Source organism: Myxine glutinosa, chromosome 10 (genome assembly GCF_964187855.1).
Source record: "Myxine glutinosa chromosome 10, kmMyxGlut1.1, whole genome shotgun sequence".
Lineage (NCBI taxonomy): Eukaryota > Metazoa > Chordata > Myxini > Myxiniformes > Myxinidae > Myxine > Myxine glutinosa.
Window position 1 is genome coordinate 55,769,337 of NC_136270.1, and position 21,246 is coordinate 55,790,582.

The window sequence follows — 21,246 nt, forward strand, 5'->3', positions numbered from 1 at the left end:
CACACGTGTAGATGGTATTGAGCTTGATGATGTGGATGATCATCATCGCTTTGACCTCATTGATTTCAGCTCAAGGAAACAGGACCAACTCGGAGAGTGTGGAAAGGCTGATAGAACCTTTCGAGCATTGCAGCAGGTTGTACATCGAGGGTGGCCTGCTAGGATTACAGAGCTGCCTGTGGACCTACGTCCGTACTGGCCATACCGTGATGAAATTGGTATTTGTGACGGTGTTCTCTTCAAAGGTCGACAGGTACTAATTCCAGAGCAGCTACGGAAGGATATCCTCGACCAGCTCCATGACGCACACATGGGGATCGAAAAGACAAAAGGTCTAGCACGCGAATGTGTTTACTGGCCAAGTATATATCTGGACATTGAGAGAGCTGTCAGAACATGTAAGGCATGTCAAGAGAACCAACCAGAACAAAGGCGTGAGGCTATGATAGCTCATGAGATACCAGCGGTACCATGGACAAAGGTAGCCAGTGATATGTGTGAGCTACACGGGCAGACCTACCTCTTGGTGATGGATTATTACACCAAGTACCCAGTTGTGAAGAGAATGGAATACACGACGAGCAGTGCAGTAGCCAAGGTCACATCTGAATGTTTCAGTATGTTCGGCCCACCTCTGGAGATCATATCAGACAATGGACCTCAATATGTGGGTAAGCCGTACCGTGATATGTGTACCAAATGGAATGTAAAACACACGACAACATCGCCGAGGTATCCACGCAGTAATGGATTGGTTGAGAGACAAGTTCAAACAGTGAAGAACATGATCAAAAAGTGTATTAGATCAGGGAGTGACATAGATATTGCACTACAACACCTGAGGTGCACACCTGTAGATTCCCACCTCCCAAGTCCAAGCGAAATGCTGTTGAACCGGCCCATACGCACCAACCTACCAAGTCGTCTGTTGGTTCCTGCACAACAAAGGCATCAGGAAATTCAGGAACGATTGAAGGAACGTGGAGACCGGATGGCGAAGCAATACAACAGAACGGCTGGGCCGGAGCTGCCTGAATTGGCTATTGGACATCGGGTTCGGATTCTGAACAAGGACACGCACCAATGGTACCCCGGGAAAGTTGTGGCTCGCTGTAATGAACCCCGCTCGTATAGAGTACAGACGCCTAACGGGACGCGTCTTCGAGGAACCAGGGCACACTTGCGTGAACTTCATCCACCCGATTGTGGCGCCAAGTGGAAGGACGAACCGACCCAACCAACACATCAAAGTCTACCGACTGCTCGACACGTACATTTCAACAACGACGCTTCAGCAATGGAAACTAATGGCGCGTCGCCATGTAAGGTATCTCGACAAACTACGATCGATTGTAGCACACGTTTATTGACTGCCGATGCGGGCCCGATGAACTGCAGCGCGATCCGAGCTGGGGCGTAGGGATACAATGCGGTCCCGGTGTAGGGATACAACGGTGAATATTTGCAGATTCATACATGACAACTCATTTCTTCCTCGATGTAAAACATATATTTTGGAGGTATATTCTGTACTCTATTATGAGCGAGGCTGGTTTCCACCTTTTATTTTGACATTTTGTATTATTATTATTATTATTATTATTATTGATTAATCTGTCGGCTTAAAGTTCCGTATCACGTTCTGTCGTACAGGTTTGTGTTTGTTTTCAGCGATTATTATCACTTTTCCTTCCAGTCAACATTATGAGTGCGTCGTATCGTCCCTTCCTGTCCGAATGGGGAAGTCGTCAAGTCGTGCTTACATGGACGAACGGACTGCGATGGTGGTGAAGTTACACGTGCCTCCGCTCGCAGAGTGTTTGTGAGCTTGTGACTTCATTTGTGGAGAATCTGTGCGAGTGGAGCACGATCGGTGACATTCTGACCGTGCACGTTTATCCACCATGATGTTCGGACGGGAGAGCACGGGTTCGCCCATTGGCATTACACCTTTACAACAGATCGTCGCTTCGTGCTCCGGAGCCTTGATCACTTCACTCTTCAGTACGATTTGGACCGGTTTACAGGGCGGCCTCACCTAGCCTTGATGATGTTACCTGCTATAACTCGTACATGCACTATGCCGCCTCACCTAGCCTTGATGTTACCTGCTATAACTCGTACATGCACTATGCCGCCTCACCTAGCCTTAATGATGTTCTCTGCTATAACTCGTACATGCACTATGCCGCCTCACCTAGCCTTGATGATGTTACCTGCTATAACTCGTACATGCACTATGCCGCCTCACCTAGCCTTGATGATGTTACCTGCTATAACTCGTACATGCACTATGCGGCCTCACCTAGCCTTGATGATGTTACCTGCTATAACGAGTACATGCACTTTGTGTCCTCCCCGAGCCTTGATAATGTTACCTGCTATAACTTGTACATGCACTATGCATCCTCACCTAGCCTTGATATTTAAATGTTACCTGCTATAAGATTACTATAACGCGTACATGCACTGTGGCCCCACCAAGCCTTGATAATGTTACCTGCTATAACTCGTACATGCACTATGTGGCCTCCCCCAGCCTTGATAATGTTACCTGATTTAACGAGTACATGCACTTTGTGTCCTCCCCGAGCCTTGATAATGTTACCTGCCATAACTCGTACATACACTATGCGGCCTCACCTAGCCTTGATAATGTTACCTGCTATAATTCGTACATGCACTATGCGGCCTCACCTAGCCTTGATAATGTTACCTGCTATAACTCGTACATGCACTATGCGGCCTCACCGAGCCTTGATAATGTTACCTGATATGACGCGTACATGCACTATGTGGCCTCCCATAGCCTTGATAATGTTACCTGCTATAACTCGTACATGCACTATGCGGCCTCACCTAGCCTTGATGATGTTACCTGATATAACGAGTACATGCACTTTGTGTCCTCCCCGAGCCTTGATAATGTTACCTGCTATAACTCGTACATGCACTATGCGGCCTCACCTAGCCTTGATAATGTTACCTGCTATAACTCGTACATGCACTATGCGGCCTCACCTAGCCTTGATAATGTTACCTGCTATAACTCGTACATGCACTATGCGGCCTCACCGAGCCTTGATAATGTTACCTGATATAACGCGTACATGCACTATGTGGCCTCCCATAGCCTTGATAATGTTACCTGCTATAACTCGTACATGCACTATGCGGCCTCACCTAGCCTTGATGATGTTACCTGATATAACGAGTACATGCACTTTGTGTCCTCCCCGAGCCTTGATAATGTTACCTGCTATAACTCGTACATGCACTATGCGGCCTCACCTAGCCTTGATGATGTTACCTGATATAACGAGTACATGCACTTTGTGTCCTCCCCGAGCCTTGATAATGTTACCTGCTATAAGTATAACTTGTACAAGCACTATGCGGCCTCTCCTCGCCTTGATAATGTTACCTGCTATAACGCGTTCATGCACTCTGCAGCCTCCCCTAGCCTTGATAATGTTACCTGCTATAAGTATAACTTGTACAAGCATTATGCGGCCTCTCCTCGCCTTGATAATGTTACCTGCTACTATGTGGTGTCCTCCGCGTTCATGCACTATGTGGCCTCATCTAGCCTTGATAATGTTACCTGCTATAACGCGTTCATGCACTATGTGGCCTCCCCAAGCCTTGATAATGTTACTTGCTATAACGCGTACATGCACTATGCGGCCTCTCCTAGCCTTGATAATGTTACCTGCTATAACTCGTACATGCACTATGCGGCCTCTCCTGGATAATGTTACCTGTTATAACTCGTACATGCACTATGCGGCCTCCCCTAGCCGAGATAATGTTACCTGCTATAACTCCTGCTATAACTCGTACATGCACTATGTGGTCTCCCCTAGCCTGCTATAACGTTACCTGCTATAACGCGTACATGCACTATGTGGCCTCTCCTCGCCTTGATAATGTAACCTGCTATAACTCGTACATGCACTATGTGGCCTCCCATCGCCTTGATGATGTTACCTGCTATAACTCGCACATGCACTATGCAGCCTCCCCTGGCCTTGATAATGTTACCTGCTACAACCCGTACATGCACTATGCGGCCTCACCTTGCCTTTATAATGTTACCTGCTATAACTCGTACATGCACTATGTGGCCTCCCATCGCCTTGATGATGTTACCTGCTATAACGCGTACATGCACTATGTGGCCTCCCCTAGCCTTGATAATGTTACCTGCTATAACTCGGACATGCACTATGCGGCCTCACCTAGCCTTGATGATGTTACCTGATATAACACGTACATGCACTATGTGGCCTCCCCTAGCCTTGATAATGTTACCTGCTATAACTCGTACATGCACTATGCGGCCTCAACTAGCCTTGATAATGTTACCTGCTATAACGCGTACATGCACTATGCAGCCTCACCTGGCCTTGATAATGTTACCTACTATAACTCTTCCTTACACTACGCGGCCTCCCCTCGCCTTGATTATGTTACCTGCTATAACTCGTACATGCACTACGCGGCCTCCCCTCGCCTTGATTATGTTACCTGCTATAACTCGTACATGCACTATGCGGCCTCCCCTAGCCTTGATAATGTTACCTGCTATAACTCGTACATGCACTATGCAGCCTCCCCTGGCCTTGATAATGTTACCTGCTACAACTCGTACATGCACTATGCGTCCTCCCCGAGCCTTGATAATGTTACCTGCTATAACGCGTTCATGCACTATGTGGCCTCATCTAGCCTTGATAATGTTACCTGCTATAACTCGCACATGCACTATGCAGCCTCCCCTGGCCTTGATAATGTTACCTGCTATAACTCGTACATGCCCGATGCGTCCTCCAGTTGGCACTATGCAGCCTCCCCTGGCCTTGATAATGTTACCTGCTACAACTCATACATGCACTATGCCTCCTCCCCGAGCCTTGATAATGTTACCTGCGACAACTCGTACGTGCATGCACGATGCGGCCTCACCTTGCCTTTATAATGTTACCTGCTATAACTCGGACATGCACTATGCGGCCTCCCCTAGCCTTGATAATGTTACCTGCTATAACGCGTTCATGCACTCTGCAGCCTCCCCTAGCCTTGATAAATGTTACCTGCTATAGCTTGTACATGCACTATGCGGCCTCTCCTCGCCTTGATAATGTTACCTGCTATGACGCGTTCATGCACTATGTGGCTTCATCTTGCCTTGATAATGTTACCTGCTATAACGCGTTCATGCACTATGTGGCCTCCCCGAGCCTTGATAATGTTACCTGCTATAACGCGTACATGCACTATGCGGCCTCTCCGAGCTTTGATAATGTTACCTGCTATAACTCGTACATGCACTATGCGGCCTCTCCTGGATAATGTTACCTGTTATAACTCGTACATGCACTATGCGGCCTCCCCTAGCCGAGATAATGTTACCTGCTATAACTCCTGCTATAACTCGTACATGCACTATGTGGTCTCCCCTAGCCTTGATAATGTTACCTGCTATAACGCGTACATGCACTATGTGGCCTCTCCTTGCCTTGATAATGTAACCTGCTATAACTCGTACATGCACTATGTGGCCTCCCATCGCCTTGATGATGTTACCTGCTATAACTCGCACATGCACTATGCAGCCTCCCCTGGCCTTGATAATGTTACCTGCTACAACTCGTACATGCACTATGCCTCCTCCCCGAGCCTTTATAATGTTACCTGCTATAACTCGTACATGCACTATGCGTCCTCACCTAGCCATGATAATGTTACCTGCTATAACTCGGACATGCACTATGCGGCCTCCCCTAGCCTTGATAATGTTACCTGCTACAACTCGTACATGCACTATGCGTCCTCACCTAGCCATTATAATGTTACCTGCTATAACTCGTACATGCACTATGCGGCCTCCCCTAGCCTTGATAATGTTACCTGCTATAACTCGTACATGCACTATGCGTCCTCCCCTAGCCTTGATAATGTTACCTGCTACAACCCGTACATGCACTATGCGGCCTCACCTTGCCTTTATAATGTTACCTGCTATAACTCGTGCATGCACTATGCGGCCTCTCCTGGATAATGTTACCTGCTATTACACGTACATGCACTATGCGGCCTCCCCGAGCCTTGATAATGTTGCCTGCTATAACTCGTACATGCACTACGTGGTCTCCCCAAGCCTTGATAATGTTACCTGCTATAACTCGTACATGCACTATGCGACCTCACCTTGATAATGGTACCTGCTATAACTTGTACATGCACGATGCGGCCTCCCCTAGCCTTGATAATGTTGCCTGCTATAACTCGTACATGCACTATGCATCCTCACCTAACCTTGATAATGTTACCTGCTATAACTCGTGCATGCACTCTGCGTCCTCACCGAGCCTTGATAATGTTACCTGCTATAACTCGTACATGCACGATGCGTCCTCCCCTCGCCTTGATAATGTTACCTGCTATAACTCGTACATACACTATGCGTCCTCACCTAGCCTTGATAATGTTACCTGCTATAACTCGTACATGCACCATGTGGCCTCCCCTAGCCTTGATAATGTTACCTGCTATAACTCGTACATGCACTATGCATCCTCACCTAGCCTTGATAATGTTACCTGCGATAACACGTACATGCACTATGCAGCCTCCCCTAGCCTTGATAATGTTACCTGCTATAACGTGTACATGCACTGTGGCCTCACCAAGCCTTGATAATGTTACCTGCTATAACTCGTACATGCACTATGTGGCCTCCCCCAGCCTTGATAATGTTACCTGCTATAACGCGTTCATGCACTATGTGGTCTCCTCGAGCCTTGATAATGTAACCTGCTATAATGCGTACATGCACGATGCGGCCTCTCCTAGCCTTGATAATGTTACCTGCTATAACTCGTACATGCACTATGCAGCCTCTTCTGGATAATGTTACCTGTTATAACTCGTACATGCACTATGCGGCCTCCCCTAGCCGAGATAATGTTACCTGCTATAACTCCTGCATGCACTATGTGGTCTCCCCTAGCCTTGATAATGTAACCTTCGATAACTCGTACATGCACTATGTGGCCTCCCATCGCCTTGATGATGTTACCTGCTATAACTCGCACATGCACTATGCAGCCTCCCCTGGCCTTGATAATGTTACCTGCTATAACTCGTACATGCACTATGCGTCCTCCAGTTGGCACTATGCAGCCTCCCCTGGCCTTGATAATGTTACCTGCTACAACTCGTACATGCACTATGCCTCCTCCCCGAGCCTTGATAATGTTACCTGCTATATATAACTCGTACATGCACTATGCGGCCTCTCCTGGATAATGTTACCTGCTATTACTCGTACATGCACTATGCGGCCTCCCCGAGCCTTGATAATGTTACCTGCTATAACTCGTACATGCACTACGTGGTCTCCCCAAGCCTTGATAATGTTACGTGCTATAACTCGTACATGCACTATGCGGCCTCACCTCACCTTGATAATGGTACCTGCTATAACTCGTACATGCACGATGCGGCCTCCCCGAGCCTTGATAATGTTACCTGCTATAACTTGTACATGCACGATGCGGCCTCCCCTAGCCTTGATAATGTTACCTGCTATAACTCGTACATGCACTATGCGTCCTCACCTAACCTTGATAATGTTACCTGGTATCAGTCGGACATGCACTATGCGTCCTCACCTCGCCTTGATTATGTTACCTGCTATAACTCGTACATGCACTATGTGGCCCTGCCTTGCCTTGATAATGTTACCTGCTTTCACTCGTACATGCACGATGTGGCCTCTCCTAGATAATGTTACCTGCTTTAATTCGTACATGCACTATGCGTCCTCACCTAGCCTTGATAATGTTACCTGCTATAACGCGTACATGCACTATGTGGCCTCTCCTAGCCTTGATAATGTTACCTGCTATAACTCGTACATGCACTATGTCACCTCTCCTCGATAATGTTACCTGCTATAACTCGTACATGCACTATGCGGCCTCACCTAACCTTGATAATGTTACCTGCTATAATTCGTACATGCACTATGTGGCCTCTCCTAGCCTTGATAATGTTACCTGCTATAACTCGTGCATGCACTATGCGTCCTCACCAAGCCTTGATAATGTTACCTGCTATAACGCATACATGCACTATGTGGCCTCTCCTAGCCTTGATAATGTTACCTGCTATAACTCGTGCATGCACTATGTGGCCTCTCCTAGCCTCGATAATGTTACCTGCTATAATTCGTGCATGCACTATGCGTCCTCACCAAGCCTTGATGATGTTACCTGCTATAACTCGTACATGCATTATGCGTCCTCACCTTGCCTTGATAATGTTACCTGCTCTAACTCGTGCATGCACTATGCGTCCTCACGAAGCCTTGATAATGTTACCTGCTATAACGCGTACATGCACTATGTGGCCTCTACTCGCCTTGATAATGTTACCTGGTATAACTCGTGCATGCACTATGTGGCCTCTCCTAGCCTTGATAATGTTACCTGCTATAACTCGTGCATGAACTATGCGTCCTCACCAAGCCTTGATGATGTTACCTGCTATAACGTGTACATGCACTATGTGGCCTCTCCTAGCCTTGATAATGTTACCTGCTATAACTCGTGCATGCACTATGCGTCCTCACCAAGCCTTGATAATGTTACCTGCTATAACTCGTGCATGCACTATGCGGCCTCACCTAGCCTTGATGATGTTACCTGATATAACGCGTACATGCACTATGTGGCCTCTCCTCGATAATGTTACCTGCTATAACTCGTAGATGCACTATGCGTTCTCACCACCCTTGATAATGTTACCTGCTATAACGCGTCCATGCACTATGTGGCCTCTCCTAGCCTTGATAATGTTACCTGCTATAACTCGTACATGCACTATGCGGCCTCACCTCTTATCATCATTTTCTGCAGTTTAAGTTTTGAAAATCTCTTCAGATTAAGAGTTTGTAGTGTGTATCGCATTTTAGTTTTTAAACGTTGTTCGGAAATGAAATAATGGTATTGGTAAATAATGGTAAATAATGGAAATGAAATAATGATATTGGTAAATTATAATGGTAAATAATGGAAATGAAATAATGGTATTGGTAAATAATGGTAAATAATGGAAATGAAATAATGGTATTGGTAAATAATGGTAAATAATGGAAATGAAATAATGGTATTGGTAAATTATAATGGTAAATAATGGAAATGAAATAATGGTATTGGTAAATAATGGTAAATAATGGTAATGAAATAATTGTATTGGTAAATAATGGTAAATAATGGAAATGAAATAATGGTATTGGTAAATAATGGTAAATAATGGAAATGAAATAATGGTATTGGTAAATTATAATGGTAAATAATGGAAATGAAATAATGGTATTGGTAAATAATGGTAATGAAATAATGGTATTGGTAAATTATAATGGTAAATAATGGAAATGAAATAATGGTATTGGTAAATAATGGTAAATAATGGAAATGAAATAATTGTATTGGTAAATAATGGTAAATAATGGAAATGAAATAATGGTATTGGTAAATAATGGTAAATAATGGTAATGAAATAATGGTATTGGTAAATAATGGTAAATAATGGAAATGAAATAATTGTATTGGTAAATAATGGTAAATAATGGAAATGAAATAATGGTATTGGTAAATAATGGTAAATAATGGAAATGAAATAATGGTATTGGTAAATAATGGAAATGAAATAATGGTATTGGTAAATAATGGAAATGAAATAATTAAATTAATGAACACCGCAATGTCGGGACTCTATGTCCAGGAACCCCACCCCCCCCCCCCCCCCCCCACCACTCCACCCCCACACAACTCTCCCTTAATCCCTCCTACCCTTCCCACTCCACCCTCATGCAACTCTCCGAACTTCATCTGGCGTTGTTCGTACCTTTATTTCATTTCCACACACGGTTATAATGGGCAGGATCTCCTGGTTTGCTATGCAGTGGAGTGACACCCTATCCCATGGAAGTATGAATTTAGTTTAAAATAATCATATTCAAAAAGGGTGTTATGACACACACCTAAACTTCCCCGGCCTCATGACTAATTAATTAAGAGCCCTCGCGAAGTGGCTTAAGCACTCCAGCAAGCACTCCAACGAAATGGGTGATAACGATAAGGAACGGCTGGCTTTGCAAGCGATAGCAAGCTGATTGCTTCTGGTTAAAATGGCCGAGAAATTTTAAAAACAGATCCCAGGTACAATGGAGTGACACCCTGTCCCATGGAAGTATGAATTAAGTTAAAAATTATTATTAAGTTAAATAAATAAATAAACTAACCTCAGAATGAGAATTACAGCCTCACTTAAATAAATGAATATATACACTCAGCTATGAAAATCGCTAGATATGGTAAATTTTGTCAGATTTCACTCTATATTTGAACATTATTTAGTCTGAAGTATCTAATCCTCATCTCCACATCCATATTTTGAGGATATGCTTGAGAATTATGTGATGATAAATCGATCGTGTTTCCAAGGCAACACACGATTGAATAAGCCAAAACAAAATGGCGGCTTAAGAACCCAGCAAGTGGCAGTGGGCTGATCAAGATTGTGGGCCGCCATATTGCTAACGCTTTTTCGGGTTTTTTATTTTGGGCACCTCGTTAATCATCTTCAAAAAGTTTGTTATGACGCACCCAAACACCCAGTTTTCATCCTTGCAATCTGTTAGAGATCCAGGTGTATGTATGCAAAGTTTGGGGCCGTTAGGTTTCATGGTATTGGAGTTATGGAGGAGACAGACGGACGGACACTCTTTTTATTTTATATCTATATACACATACTGCATGACCAAAAGTATGCAGTCACCCGAACATCACACATCTCATTCCAAAATCATGGTCATTAATATGGAGTTGGTCCCCCCTTTGTTGCTATAACAGCCTCCACTCTTCTGGGAAGGCTTTCCACGAGATGTTTCCACGAGACATTGCTGTGGGGATTTGCTTCCATTCAGCCACAAGAGCATTAGTGAGGTCGGGCACTGATGTTGGGCGATTAGGCCAGGCTCGCAGTCGGCGTTCCAACTCATCCCAAAGGTGTTCGATGGGGTTGAGGTCAGATCTCTGTGCAGGCCAGTCAAGTTCTTCCACACCGATCTAGACAAACCATTTCTGTATGGACCTCGCTTTGTGCATTGTCATTGTCATTGTCATATTTCTGTGTAGGCATTGTCATGCTAAAACAGGAAAGGGCCTTCCCCAAACTGTTGCCACAAAGTTGGAAGCACACAATCGTCTAGGATGTCATTGTATGCTGTAGCGTTAAGATTTACCTTCACTGAAACTAAGGGGCCTATCCCGAACCATGAAAAACAGCCCCAGACCATTATTCCTCCTCCACCAAACTTTACAGTTGGCACTGTGCATTAGGGCAGGTAGCGTTCTCCTGGCATCCGCCCAACTCAGTTTCGTCAGTCGGACTGCCAGATGGTGAAGCGTGATTCATCACTCCAGAGAACGCGTGACAGATCTCGTGCGAATATCTCGCGGGATATCCCATACGAGATGTTTCCGTTAGGTTTCATGGTTTTGTGGTATAAGACATTGATTTGCAGGATATCCCACCATTCACACTGTGAATAGCTTCGCGGGATATTCCAACAGCTACATAACACATCATCCCCGCATGTTACTGTACTGAAAGAAAACACTCCACACTCTTTTAGTGCAATTAGCTGTCTCCTTTTTTGTCCCCCATCGCTCAGCGGAGCGAAAGGGGGACTATGGCTTTCCCGTCCGTCCGTCCGTCCGTCCGTGCGTGCGTGGGTGCGTGCATGCGTGCGTAAGCGAAGGACCGCATTCGAATTTAGTGTGTGGGTGCAACCCACGTCAAAATCCAAGATGGCCGCCGCCATGTATGTCTGATGCCATGTATGTCAACCTTGTCAGCGGAATATCTTGAAAAATAAGCGAAGTACCAACTTCTAATTTGGCGTGTGGGTGTATCTCGGCATAAGGACGAACGCTATTGTAAATTGGGTCGCCACGTCAAAATCCAAGATGGCCGCCACCATATATATGTCTGAAACCTGTGAGCGAAATATCTCGAAAAATAAGCGAAGTGCCAACGTCTAATCTGGTGTGTGGGTGTATCTAGGCACAAGGAAGAACGCTGTTTAAAATCGGGTCACCATGTCAAAATCCAAGATGGCCGCCACCATATATATGTCTGACCCTTGTGAGCCAAATATCTTGAAAAATAAGCGAAGTACCAACTTCTAATCTGGTGTGTGTGTGTATCTAGGCATAAGGAAGGACGCTATTGAAAATTGGGTCGCCATGGCAAAATCAAGATGGCCGCCGCCATGTATGTCCGAACCTTGTGAGCAAAATATCTCGAAAAATAAGCGAAGTACCAACTTCTAATCTGGTGTGTGGGTGTATCTAGGCACACGGAAGAACGCTGTTTAAAATTGGGTCGCCACGTCAAAATCCAAGATGGTCGCTGCCATGTATGTCTGAATCTTGTGAGAAGAATATCTTGAAAGATAAGCGAAGTACCAACTTCTAATTTGGTGTGTGGGTGTATCTCGGCATAAGGAAGACCGCTATTGTAAAGTGGGTCGCCACGTCAAAATCCAGGATGGCCGCCACCATATATATGTCTGAACCTTGTGAGCGAAATATCTTGAAAAATAAGCGAAGTACCTTCTGGTGTGTGGGTGCATCTAGGCATAAGGAAGAACGCTATTGAAAATTGGGTCGCCACGTCAAAATCCAAGATGGCCGCCTCCATGTTTGTCTGACCCTTGTGAGCGAAATATCATATCATAGCATGTTTTCTGCGTGTTCCACTTTGTAAACTCACATCACTTCCCCGACGGGGGACCTAGGCGTAACGCTTGTCCCCATTGAAACAATGGCAGTTTTGCATTCGTGGATTTTCATCGACATTCATGGATTTTCGACGACGCTCGCGGGGTTGTCGTCGACACTCGCGGGGTTGTCGTCGACACTCGCGGGGTTGTCGTCGACACTCGCGGGGTTGTCGTCGACACTCGCGGGGTTGTCGTCGCCACTCGCGGGGTTGTCGTCGACACTCGCGGGGTTGTCGTCGACACTCGCGGGGTTGTCGTCGACACTCGCGGGGTTGTCGTCGACACTCGCGGGGTTGTCGTCGACACTCGCGGGGTTGTCGTCGACACTCGCGGGGTTGTCGTCGCCACTCGCGGGGTTGTCGTCGCCACTCGCGGGGTTGTCGTCGCCACTCGCGGGGTTGTCGTCGCCACTCGCGGGGTTGTCGTCGCCACTCGCGGGGTTGTCGTCGCCACTCGCGGGGTTGTCGTCGCCACTCGCGGGGTTGTCGTCGCCACTCGCGGGGTTGTCGTCGCCACTCGCGGGGTTGTCGTCGCCACTCGCGGGGTTGTCGTCGCCACTCGCGGGGTTGTCGTCGCCACTCGCGGGGTTGTCGTCGCCACTCGCGGGGTTGTCGTCGCCACTCGCGGGGTTGTCGTCGCCACTCGCGGGGTTGTCGTCGCCACTCGCGGGGTTGTCGTCGCCACTCGCGGGGTTGTCGTCGCCACTCGCGGGGTTGTCGTCGCCACTCGCGGGGTTGTCGTCGCCACTCGCGGGGTTGTCGTCGCCACTCGCGGGGTTGTCGTCGCCACTCGCGGGGTTGTCGTCGCCACTCGCGGGGTTGTCGTCGCCACTCGCGGGGTTGTCGTCGACACTCGCGGGGTTGTCGTCGACACTCGCGGATTTTTCTTCACTTGTGACGTCTTCTCATTTGCAGATTCATACAGACATACCCAAGAAGAATCAAAACTGTAATTGCTGCCAATGGCGCGTCTTCGAGGTATTTACTCGGGCTTGAATACTTATGTAAATTAAATATTTCTGCATTTCATTTTTAATTATTTTGTAAAAATTTCTAATATAAAGATTACACTTTGACATGTGATATTATGTGCAGATCACAGTGACAAACAACAAAGCAACCAGAGATTGCAAAGCCTCGCCAGTTCTCCAGGGTATTTTGGCTCTTGGGCCTTTTGCGTGGTTTTTTTTTTTTTTTTTTTTTTTTTTTTTTTTTGTATACTGAATCGAGGCTCATGAAAGAGCTGACATTTACTTCACAAACAAATCAACCAGACAAACAAAATATATAAAAAGAGGGAGCGGAAGACAAGAGAAGGGAAAGCACACAAACACTTGAGAGCACAACATTTAAGAGCAGGGAGATGTGTGGGAGGGAGAGGGCTTGGGGGGAGGTGGCGTGGGAAGGGGGGGGGGGGGGGGAGGAGAAGTCTAAAACACAAGGACACCAAGGACTTCCAGGACAGAAGTTGGTATTTCAAAAAAAGTGTAATTGGGGTGAAATTAGCGGGGATAGAAAAGATCAAGGTTTTGGATGGGGGAAGATAAGAGATGGTGGTGAACAGCTGTTTTAAAGACCTGGAGGGTGGAGTGGGATTGAAGAGAGTGAGGGAGTTTGTTCCAGAGGCGGGAGAAAAGAGGAATGAAGGAGTGAAGGTGAAAAGAGAGTCTTGATTTTGGCAGTTTGACCATAAGAGGGTTGCAGGCAGATCTTGTGCGACCTGTAGGAATATTTGCGGGACAGAGCACAGAGAGAGCTGGGGGGGCAAGGCCAGAGAGGAGTCGGTAGAAGACGGAAAGACCACCAACCTGCCTGCTGTGAGTGAGTGAGAGGCCCTTGGAGTTAGCTTCATCGTGGGAGATTCCAATGATTCTGAATGCTTTAGTTTCAACAGCGTGAAGACGAGCTAGGTGTGAGGCAGGAGCACCAGCCCAGAGGGGAGAGCAGTATTTCATTGAGCTGTGGATGAAAGCCTTGTATGTGGTGAGGAGCTCAGGTGTGCCAAGGAAGGGCTTCGCACGACGGAGGATGCCCAGTCGGCGACTGGCTTTGGAGGCCAGATTTGAAATGTGGTTTTCCCAGGAAAGATCATGGCAGATAGTGAGACCCAAAAGCTTGAATGACAGAACTTCTTGGAGAGGATTATTCAGAAAGTGGATGGGAGGGTTGTCCAGTCGGTCTTTTCGGAGAGACATCGTAAGAGTGTGAGATTTGTCAGGATTGAAAGACATGTTCCACTTGTTTGCCCAGTCTGTGATTTTGTCCAGGTCTGCAGAGAGTGAGGAGGCCGCAGACTGCCGATCTGAGGGATGAGGAATGGAGCGGCAGAGAGTGGAGTCATCAGCAAAGAGATAGAGAGAATTTTCCAGAGAGCCGGAGAGATCATTAATGAACATCAGAAAAAGCACAGGGCCCAGAACACTGCCTTGGGGAACTCCAGCCTGAACAGGAAGAGGAGATGAGAGAAACCCATTCAGGGCCACACGTTGACTACGACTCGAGAGGAAGTCCGCCAGCCATGCGTGGAGATTTCCACGGATACCAACAGAGGAGAGTTTGGTGAGCAGAGCGGGGTGCCAGACCGTATCGAAGGCACGTGATATGTCAAGGGAGACAGCTCTAATTTCCTGTTTGGCATTGAGGACCTCCATCCATTGTTGAGAAAGCAGAAGCAGCATGTCCAGAGTAGAGTGACCAGGTCTGAAACCAAATTGATGATCAGAGATCAAGCCATTGGAGAAGAGGAAAGATTTCATATCTGAAGCAATGATGGATTCCATGACTTTGCTGATAATTGGGAGAAGGCTGATTGGTCTGTAGTTGCTGGGATCTGTTTTTGCACCTTTTTTGTGCAAAGCAGTGATGTTGGCAGATTTCCAAGCAGATGGCAGATGACCTTGAGCAAAAGAGAGGGTGAAGAGAACAGAGAGAGGGAGTGAAAGACGGAAGAACAAGATTTTAGGACCCGCCGTGGGCTGATGCCGTCAGGTCCAGTTGCAGAATCAGAGTCGATGGTTGACAGAAACTTTTCCACCTTGTCAGGAGGAAAGGACACAGAGTCCAGGAGCAGCTGGGTACGACTGGGTACGGTGGGTACAGAGAGGGATGGGTTTGGGACACAAGATTTAGAGGCAAACACAGAGTTGAGGCATTCAGCTTTTTCACGTGCAAAGTCAGCCGTGTGGCCGTTTGAGGTGAGGGAGGGGATGGAGGGGGAACAAACACCAGAAACAGGGTTGACCAGACGCCACCAGGATTTGGAAGAGGGAGACAGATAAGAGAGTTCTGTCGTGAGAACGGAGAGATATTGTTTCCTGGCTCTCCTGAGGGTGGACACACACTTGTTTCGGGCTTTGTGAAAAGAAATGAGATTTCCTTCTGTTGGATTTGCTTTCCAGGAGACGAAAGCAAGTTGTTTCTGGGCAATAGCCTCACCACAAGATTCTGTGTACCATGGACGGGAGGAAGTGTATGACAACTGAAGACGAGATGGGATAAATCTGTGCATGAGAGAGAGAGCAATTTACTTTGGACGAATTCCCAGTATGAGTTGATGTCAGAGGCGGTAGAGATGGGAGACCAGTCCAGATGATGGATGGCTGCTTGAAGACCGTGCCAGTTGGCCTGAGTGAAATGCCAGACTCGTCGACGCTGAGGAGGCTCTCTGAGAATGGTCACAGAGATGTCAACTTTAACAAGCACATGATCAGATGAGCCGATTGGAGCAGAAGAAGAGCAGCAGACATTTTCAGGGAAGTTAGTCATAACCAAGTCCAGAAGAGAAGATGCTCCGTTGACTGAGATCCGGGTCGGCAAATTGACAGATTGTGTCAGTCCCAGTGAGTCACAGAAGTCCTTTGCTGAAGAGCCATGGCTGGTGAGAGAGGTACCCACACCCAGCCAACTGGCATGGTGACAATTGAAATCACCACATATGTGGAAGAGAGAGTTGGGATGGGTAGATAGAAGTTGGTCCATGTTATCAGACAGCGAGATGTCGATGGAGTCATCACTGTTTGCTGGACGGTACAACACACATTGAACAAAAGGTGGGAGCGAAGGGGAAGCCGTAGCCAAAGGTATTCCTGGGGGTGAGGTGGAGAGAGGGCAGTGCAGGGTGAGTGAGGAAGAGAGTTTTCTATAAAGATAGCAACCCCCCTTCCAGGACGAGGCTCAGGTCTATCATACCGGAGGAGGGACTAACCTGGGAGAGATACCAAGGAATCAGAGACATCATGAAGGAGGAAAGTTTCTGTTAAGCAGATCACGTCTGGTTTGTCATAAGCAACCTGTATGGAGAGATCAGTCAAGTTTGAGCAAAGGCCCCGGATGTTTGAGGTCCATACTGTTAAAGAAGAGGAAGGGGGAGCATCGGATACAGAACCGGGGGGGGGGGGGGGAGCGGTAGGGTAAGATGTGGAAGAGGAGGAAGAGGTAGGGAGAGCTGTTGAAGGTGTGTCAGAGATTTCAGAATAGCTTGGCGAAAGGGAAGAATGGGGCGGACAAAAGGTTTGATGGTGATTGGGTGAGGCGCAGTGAGGTGTTATTTGAGGAGGGGGAAGAGTGAGGCAGAAGGTTGAGGGAGATGAAGGTGAAAGTTGGAAGGGGGAAGAAGCGGGGAGGACGCTTTGAGGAGGAGGGGTTAGAGGGGAGTCTAGGAGGGGAGGAGTGAGGGAGGGTCTTGGAGGGGAGGGGTGTGGGGGGAGTTTAGGAGGGAAGGGGCAAGGGGGGAGATCTTAAAGGGATGGGTGATGGGGAAGATTTGGAGGGGAGGGCAAGGGGGAAGATTTGAAAGGGATGGGTGATGGGGAAGATTTGGAGGGGAGGGGCAAGGGGGTGGATTTGGAGGGGAGGGGTGATGGGCAAGTTTTGAAGGGGAGGGGTGATGGGGAAGTTTTTGAGGGATGGGGTGATGGGGAAGTTTTGGAGGGAAGGGGTGATGGGGATGATTTGGAGGGGAGGGGTGAGATTGGATTTTGAAAAATGTACGATTAATGGGAAACGAACATTTATTGCAAAATGAGTTGAGTCTTCAGGGCCTTTTGGGTCTCCAGGGCCTTTTGGTTTTTCTGTCTTTGTTGTATTTTAGGTCCTCTGAGTCTTTTGGGTCCTCTGGGTCTTTAAGGGTCCTTGGTGATCTTTTGGGTATTCAGGGTCTTTTGGGTCTTCAGAGTCTCTGAGGTCCTCTGGGTGTTTTGGGTCATCAGAGTATTTTGGGTCATCTGGGTCTTCGGGGTCTTTCTGGGTCATTGGAATCTTTTGGGTCCTCTGAGTCTTTTGGATCCTCTGAGTCTGTTGGATCCTCTGAGTCTGTTGGATCCTCTGAGTCTTTTGGATCCTCTGAGTCTTTTGGATCCTCTGAGTCTTTTGGATCCTCTGAGTCTTTTGGATCCTCTGAGTCTTTTGGATCCTCTGAGTCTGTTGGATCCTCTGAGTCTGTTGGACCCTCTGAGTCTGTTGGATACTCTGAGTCTGTTGGATCCTCTGAGTCTGTTGGATCCTCTGAGTCTGTTGGATCCTCTGAGTCTGTTGGATCCTCTGAGTCTGTTGGAGCCTCTGAGTCTGTTGGATCCTCTGAGTCTGTTGGATCCTCTGGGTCTTTTGGATGATCTGAGTCTTTTGGATGATCTGAGTCTTTTGGATCCTCTGAGTCTTTTGGATGATCTGAGTCTTTTGGATCCTCTGAGTCTTTTGGATCCTCTGAGTCTTTTGGATCCTCTGAGTCTTTTGGATCCTCTGAGTCTTTTGGATGATCTGAGTCTTTTGGATGATCTGAGTCTTTTGGATGATCTGAGTCTTTTGGATGATCTGAGTCTTTTGGATGATCTGAGTCTTTTGGATGATCTGAGTCTTTTGGATGATCTGAGTCTTTTGGATGATCTGAGTCTTTTGGATGATCTGAGTCTTTTGGATGATCTGAGTCTTTTGGATGATCTGAGTCTTTTGGATGATCTGAGTCTTTTGGATGATCTGAGTCTTTTGGATGATCTGAGTCTTTTGGATGATCTGAGTCTTTTGGATGATCTGAGTCTTTTGGATGATCTGAGTCTTTTGGATGATCTGAGTCTTTTGGATGATCTGGGTCTTTTGGGTCTTCAGTGTATTTAATGGACTTTGGGGGTATTTAAAGGACTTTGGTGTATTTTTAGGACTTCAGTCAGTGTCTTTTGTGTCTTCAGTGTATTTTGTTTTCTTCGGGGTATCTTTGGGTGTTTTGGATTTTTGGGGTATTTTTGGGTTGTTGTGGTATTAAGAACCCTGTGACCCTTTAAGGGTCTTATCTATCTATAATTCCAGCAATCTCTGTGTGTCTGTCTGTGTGTCTGTGTGTCTGTGTGTCTGTGTGTCTGTGTGTCTGTGTGTCTGTGTGTCTGTGACCGCTGTTTCTCGACAACCACGGGTCCGATATACTTGAAACTTGCCAGGTATATTGCTGGGGACCCGAGGATGTGCCTTTTCAAGGTTTCATATTAATCGGACAATTACTTACCGAGATATGTCCAAAAAACGCTTCAACCAATCAGAGAGCAGCGAGCTATCACGTGTGCCGAACGTGGCGATCAGACTCTGCCTCGGACGGCACATTTGACAGCGTATTCATTTATTTCACGTTGGAAAACTATGTTGCCGTTAAACTATGTTTTAAAACGAATTCAAACTGCGATTAAATTAAAACGATTCATCCTAACTGCGATTTGCGAACTTCCGGACAGTGACGACTGTCCGGCAGCACGCTTTCCGGCATCCAATCACAGAACGCTTTGTTGCGTAGGCGTGGCCGATGTGAGACGAGCGGAGCTGAGCGCGTTACGAGCTGACCGCCATTACGGTACGTAATTCGATTTCTTATGCGCATTATTTCTCCCAATTCATTCATCTCCCAATTTCTCCCAATTCAATTCGTATCACTAATAAAAACGAATTTGCGATTCATTCGCTTTCCTGCGCGTTTGTGCACGCGATGGCGATTGCTTTACCAAACTCCGGAAGCCGTTCGCTTTGGACCAAACCATTGCATGAGGGGGGGGTTCTGTGGTCGTTGCGAATGGACCAAACCATTCATGTAAATAGAGGGGGGGGATTGTCACTGTACTCGCAAGCCGTTCGCCGTTCGCTTTGGCGTTGCGAATGAACCAAACCATTTCATGTAAATAGAGGGGGGGGGGGGGATATAATTTTAGATAGATATATAGTACGGGCATATATATAGTACGGGCATGCCCTAGTGTAATTAATACACATACATTTTGTGTGGACAAACAAACAAACAAAAAAACAAGAAATATGTCGTACATAGCATGATACTTGCGAAATCCCTAAAATAAGTTGTTGCCTATGATGTCCTCAAAATAATTGGTTCTTGAATTCAGTGACCTGGTGCGCAAATCCTCTTAAAATTTCAAGTGACACTTTTGAATGACACCTTTGAGTCAATCAGATGAAAATTGAGGATTTTAGAAATTTGGCCTATGTTAATCTTTTGGCCTATGTTGACTTCAAAAATTGTTTTTGAATTGAGTGACCAGATATGCAAATCCTCTTAATATTTCGTAAATTGGATGAAAATTGAGTATTTTAGAAATTTGACAAAGTTGGTGACCTTTGTCCCATGTTGACCTATTGACCTTTTGACCCCAAAAACGATAGGCTTCTTGTTTATGTCCAACTCTACCATTTGGTGAAGTTTCATGAAGTTCGGTTGAAAATTGTGACCTGTAGGCAACTGACATAGACAGACAGATAGACAAAACAAGAAGACGTCATGCGGAGCACGATACTTGCAAAATCCACCCCCCCCCCCCCACCCCCCAAGAAAAAAATTCCATTGATACAGCAAATTGTCCATTTCATCAAGATTAAAACTGACAATCTTGATTAAAGCTCGGGTCAATAGGAAGAAAAATGATGATTTTGGAAGGTTGACCTTGAGTTGATCTTTGACCTTTTGACCTCAAAAATAGTTTGTTTCCCTATTTAGTGACTCAATATGCAAATGCTCTCAGAATTTCAAGTCAATTGGATGAAAACTGATGATTTTAGAAATTTGGCCTATATTGACCTTTTGGCCTCTGTTCACCTAAAATATAATTTGTTGTTGAATTCAGTTCCTGGTGTGTACCCCGGTTTAGAATAGGTACACCATATCCCTGCGTGTCGTAAGAGGCGACTAAAAGGGTTGGCGTCAGGAAGCGAAGGGCATCCGGCCATAAAAACATTGCCTCAAAAAGGGAACCATGACAATTACAACTACCTATGGGCAGGGTACAGCCCGAAGTACCCCGTGGGGGACCCCACTCCCTCTCGTCAAAACTCAAGGTGGGGAACCCGATCGAAGCAAGGGTGGAAATCACTCCATTTATGACGACGAAACGTCTGATGCCTGAC

General features: G+C 46.5%; 1 protein-coding gene across 4 annotated transcripts in view; it reads left to right on the top strand.

Moving 5' to 3' along the window:
• Positions 1 to 955: 955 nt before the first annotated feature.
• Positions 956 to 21,246, top strand: part of LOC137434580 (mitochondrial glutathione transporter SLC25A40-like) — a 69,524-nt gene continuing 49,233 nt past the window's right edge. For 2 of the 4 annotated variants that reach the window (XR_013624735.1, XM_068127749.2), the window contains exon 1: positions 13,777 to 13,839. Coding sequence is in view for 2 of the 4 variants with exons in the window: in XM_068127749.2 (XP_067983850.1) it covers positions 13,824 to 13,839 (16 nt within the window). In the remaining 2 variants the exon portion in view is untranslated. Of the gene's footprint in view, positions 1,521 to 1,696; positions 2,005 to 13,776; positions 13,840 to 21,246 lie in introns of those variants that run through there. The other 2 variants (XR_013624734.1, XM_068127748.2) reach the window with 2 other exon arrangements.